Genomic DNA, 5,000 nt, shown 5'->3' with positions numbered 1-5,000 from the left:
TCTGCTAGGCTAAGAGCTGAGTCTCGTACCTGTGGGGGAAAGTTTATTCATGCATCATATTATAAGTAAACATATACATAAGAACAGTAAATTAATAATAAAATATTCCCTAAGAGTTTGTTCTATATTTTATGAGCGCACAAACTTCTTGGCAAGTGGGGAATGTAATGTCCGTGAGATGTGACTGGAAGAGGGCTGGCTCCATGGAGGATGCCATTTCCATGCTCAGCATTGTATTCCTGGCACCTTGACTGGCAACACAAGTTGTAAGACAGAAAATTGAAAATTGAAAAAAATAAAAAATAAAAAAAAATAAGTGTTACATATTTTAATTTCTCTTGCACTGAGTTGTAAGCTACCTAAAGAGATGATATGGAGTCTGTGCAAAGAAAACAGTCTATTACCAAATGGATAATGCAAATTAAATGGCAAATATGGACATTGGAAAATGGCAAATGGCAATGCTTATGCATAAAAAGAGGAAATAACATTGCAAATAGGAGGTATAGAGTCTTTTCACCACACAAACATGTTCACATGCACCCAGCCTACAAGCTGGCACCCAGCAGAGAGGCCACTCACGGCTAATGCCCAGATTGTTGGTGATGTAACTGCCATGACACCACAGAAAATAAATAAATAAATATAAATATAAATATAAATATAAATATAAATATAAATATAAATATATTTTTATATATATATATATATATATATATATATATATAAAACTCTTATCCTTTGTTGATGAATTATAGTATATATAAAATTACCTGCTCTGTATGCATATAATTTGTTATAACCTTTCAGAATATACAAACAATAGTTTTTCAAACTAATCATGGCTCCAAATGATGTGTGAAATTACATAAATAAATAATCCAAATTCCCTTCCACCTTGTACACAATAATACTTTTCTGGAGACTTGTAGCATACGGAAAGCACACTCTCACTGAGCTCACTTTAACATTTCACTTTATTTTGGATTCCCTATGGGCATATATAACTTATGTTAGCTTATGTTTGTTGATCAATGTTTATCCTATATCACTGTATGTGTTCAATGGCTCAATGGGATAAGGCTTCCAAGTGCTGATGTAGTGTTTGGGAGTTTCTATACCCTAGTGTACAGTGGGATGTGGCAACCTAGAGAACCCATAGGTTGAGGCTACATATCAGAGGATGTCTGCCCACATATTCATTATTATTATTATATTATGTGTAATCAATAATAGGTCTAAAATTCTGTATTGAGTTTCATTACCATATAAAAATTCTCATTTCATTATACAGTTCTCTTTTCTAGACAACTAATCTGAAAGTTAACACTACATTTCAATCATGAAAATTCCTCCCTAACGTTACCAGCAAGATATTTCCTCAATATCTGAAAATAAATCTAAATGTTATACTAACCTGAGTGGGGAGCCCATACTCCAGATCTAGAAGGCAGGTCTGGCATACATTCTTGATTTTGGCACAGGTCTGGCACACCTCCGTCTTCTTGAATCTCATTCTTGCTCCTGGACACCTGAAGAGAATTAGAGTCAATTGATCATGTAATGCCCAAAATGGTATTACTCTCTTTACAAATCAGTTATCAGTTCCAGATGCCCCAAAATGGAACGATTTTACAGTTGTGCTAATCTGTATCTAACTCTTATAGACAATGGTATTGGCAAATTAATTTCATGGTTTCATATATTTACAACATTCTGCCACTTCTACAAAGATCAGTTGTATTTTTCAGCAAAGAGGTTTTGTAAAAATCTGTTCAACAGAAAAACATCTAATACCTACAAAATGTTCACTTGTCTAGGCAGAAAATATTTTGACAATGAAGAAGAAAGGTATGTCATAAACATATACAAGACACATGTTTAATCCATCTGGGTGACAGGAATGTCTCATCTTGAAAAAAAAAAATTAGCTTAGTGGCAGGTGACAGGAATGTCATGGAAAAAAAATGGTTGAGGGCCAGGGTGATGGGAACATTGTGTCACAAGAAAGTGATGGGAAGAGGCAGTTACCAGTTCAAGTACCAGTTCAAGAACTCTAATTGAATTGAACATAACCAAAATATATAACAACAGCACATGTAACATAATGTCATTTATTGTTATTGTTACTGCAAAGCATTATAGATTACTTAGAGATATAATATGGAGTTTATTAAACAAAAAAAAGTCTATTACCATCATGACACAGCATGACAAATATTGACCTCTGAAAATGGCAAAACCGCAAAAAATGTGTCAGTGTTTATGTAGGCCAAACACACAAGACACACATAGTCAAAACTTGAGTTAGCCTAATAGCTGGACTTTGTTCCACATACACTCAGATCATATTGGTTAAACACATGCGTATGAGTGTTTATCAATATATATATATATATATATATATATATATATATATATATATATATATATATATATATATATATATATATATATATACATATATATATATAGACATGCATAAGGAAATAATTGCAACTAATTTGTCCCATTAGAGCTAAAAATTATTGCAGGGCTGATATTTTGCAGCATTTCTAATAAAGTAAAGAATACAAATAAAACGGGAACAAAAATTAAACAGGTTCTATCTCTTTTTTGCTACAACAAATTAAAAGGAAAAATAATAATCCATTTACACCAGGATGAGGTCCTACGACCTCATGGCAGATTATCCCTCGAGTCAGGATGTCATCACATCATGTGCAGTTAAGCCTGCACTAAGTTGTGTATGCTAAACACATTATCATTATCATTACATTATCATTATTATTGCTATACCAATATTCGTAATCATACCTTTTATTAATATTCAAGGAATGGCATGGTCAGACCGGCCTTGTAATTGACTCCTAGGTGATTATGCACTTGTAAAGTTATCCATATTGTACAGATAGCACATGTACAAGACACATGCACCCCCAATATTAATGGGTTAAACCTAAATACAATAGTATTTAATTTAACTTGAAAACCAGAGAGATTACAAACCATCTAAAGACAGTGAAGGGTCGTGTGCATATCTTGCACTCCTTGCCGTATCTGTCCCTCATCATTCGCACATAAGGATTGTCGCCCAGGCATGTCTGGCATAGGATTGGAAAATCCTGGAAGACAAGAAATGTTAACAATATTTTATTCTTTAATATCTTTTCAATTGGTTTTGGTTTAGCTGCATAAAAATAACAGACTGAAAATGTATCATGAATTACATATAAAACCTAAAGTATGTGACATCAAAGATAAATTACACTAACATCACACAAATAGACTTTATTGCAATTTCTACTATGCTACACTCCCTATAATGCTCCTTACAGAGGTATTATATGAAATTTCAATAAATGCTAGGGAAGTGTCAACTCATAAACAGTACCATGACAGTGGTATGTTGTCAAGCAATTACCATGGCCTCCATGCCAATAGCACTCTACCAAAAGCAAGCAAACTTTGATTATGTATATCATTATGTAAGTCATCATGTATATTCTGACAAGTTTAAGCTTGAATTGGATTCCTGTTGATAATTTTTTAGAACAGGTCTACATCTTAAAATTCATTAAATTTGGTATCAATGGACCCTTGATGAATTCTACTAACCAAATATTGCAGTAATAGTTAACAGCACCTATAAATAAGTACAATATGAAAAGCTAAAATCTCCCACAATTTGTACAACCTGGAACTATATAAGTAATGCAAGATGTTCACATAACAGAGCCTCCTGCCCTGCTGAGTTGTGATGGGACACACAAGGTACATCACTTACACCTGTCTGCAATCTATCTTGCTGGTCTGATGTGGTGCTTTTGCAATTAACCCTTTTATTATGTAGCCATTCCCCTTGTTGACTCCAGGTGATGTGGACATCTTGCCATGAAAGAATTTGGCCAAGAAGCAGATAACAGAAACATCTCAAGTAAAAAAAATTAGCTGAGGGCCAGTTGACGAGAAAGTTTGTCATGAAAAAAATTTGGCCATGGGGCAGGTGATGGGAATATCCCATCATGTGAAATTGTTGCAGTGTCGGCTGATGGGAACATCTCATCATAAGTGCACAAAGCACTTGGCCTGAGATTGACTCAGCAGGCCTTCTGGAAAGGGCTTATATGTGACCTCTTGCAGGGTAAAGTATACCATCCATTAACCATGCCTGGGAGAGGGCTGCCTCCAGGGAGGACATTATGTGCAGGAAACTTTCCTTTCCATTGTTACTGATGGTGTAGGGTGTGTTACAGAAAATCAAATAATACAAAAATATATAAATTGGGGTAGGATAAGAACTGATAGAAGGGGAAGGGTTAAGGACAAAGGGTACTTAGATCTAATAGAGGGTATTTGTGCATGTGAGGAAAGAGACAGGCTGTTGAATGAAAAGGTCAGGGTTCTGTGAAGATGTTCAACAGGTGCAAGGGGGGAGGGGGGGGGGGTCAGGGAAGAGAGGTCAAGTAAGGAAAAGTGAGGGTATAGGGCTTCAGTAAAGCAAGGGCAGGATAGTAGGATATGTGGGACTATAAGAGGAACATTGCATGTGGAGTATAGAGGTGGATATGAGGTATAAATGTGTGTCAGGTGTGACCTATTCATAAACAGAAAAGGGAAGTTTCCCAACATCTGTTCTGGTGGTTGAGGCCAACCAAGGAGAGATAGAAGGTTTCATGGTTTATTGGTGGTCATCCTTAACCAGAAACATTGCCAATGGTTATAGAGGAAAGTTTTTGAGGGGGGGTAGTAGGTTGGAGGCTGGAATATGTGAAAAGCAGGGTTGGTGCAATGTGGATAAAGCGGTCAGACTGTGCCAAGGAATCAGCTTGTTCATTGCTGGGGATCCCAACATGGCTAGGTATCCAGCAAAACTTACTTTACTGCTTTCTTTCATGTACACAGAAAAAACAATTGGTCTTGTATCTTATGGACTTTAGGGTTGATAGGGCGGATGGACTGTATGAGTGATACAGAGTTGCCTGAGTCATTGAAGATGG

The 5,000-nt window shown here is 35.8% G+C and overlaps 1 protein-coding gene across 1 annotated transcript in view; it reads right to left on the bottom strand.

Annotated features, from left to right (window-relative positions):
• LOC125045563 (pre-mRNA-splicing factor RBM22-like) overlaps window positions 1-5,000 on the bottom strand; it is an 8,889-nt gene that overhangs the window by 1,521 nt on the left and 2,368 nt on the right. Inside the window, exons 2-4 of the mRNA XM_047642891.1 lie at window positions 3,010-3,125; window positions 1,418-1,532; window positions 1-29 (exon numbers count right to left, since the gene is read on the bottom strand). The exon at window positions 1-29 is cut by the window's left edge and continues 1,521 nt beyond it. Of these exons, the coding sequence (XP_047498847.1) occupies window positions 1-29; window positions 1,418-1,532; window positions 3,010-3,125 (260 nt within the window). The remainder of the gene's footprint in view (window positions 30-1,417; window positions 1,533-3,009; window positions 3,126-5,000) is intronic.

The sequence above is a fragment of the Penaeus chinensis genome, chromosome 37, assembly GCF_019202785.1.
Source record: "Penaeus chinensis breed Huanghai No. 1 chromosome 37, ASM1920278v2, whole genome shotgun sequence".
NCBI lineage: Eukaryota > Metazoa > Arthropoda > Malacostraca > Decapoda > Penaeidae > Penaeus > Penaeus chinensis.
This window is presented reverse-complemented; position numbering and strand designations above follow the sequence as displayed.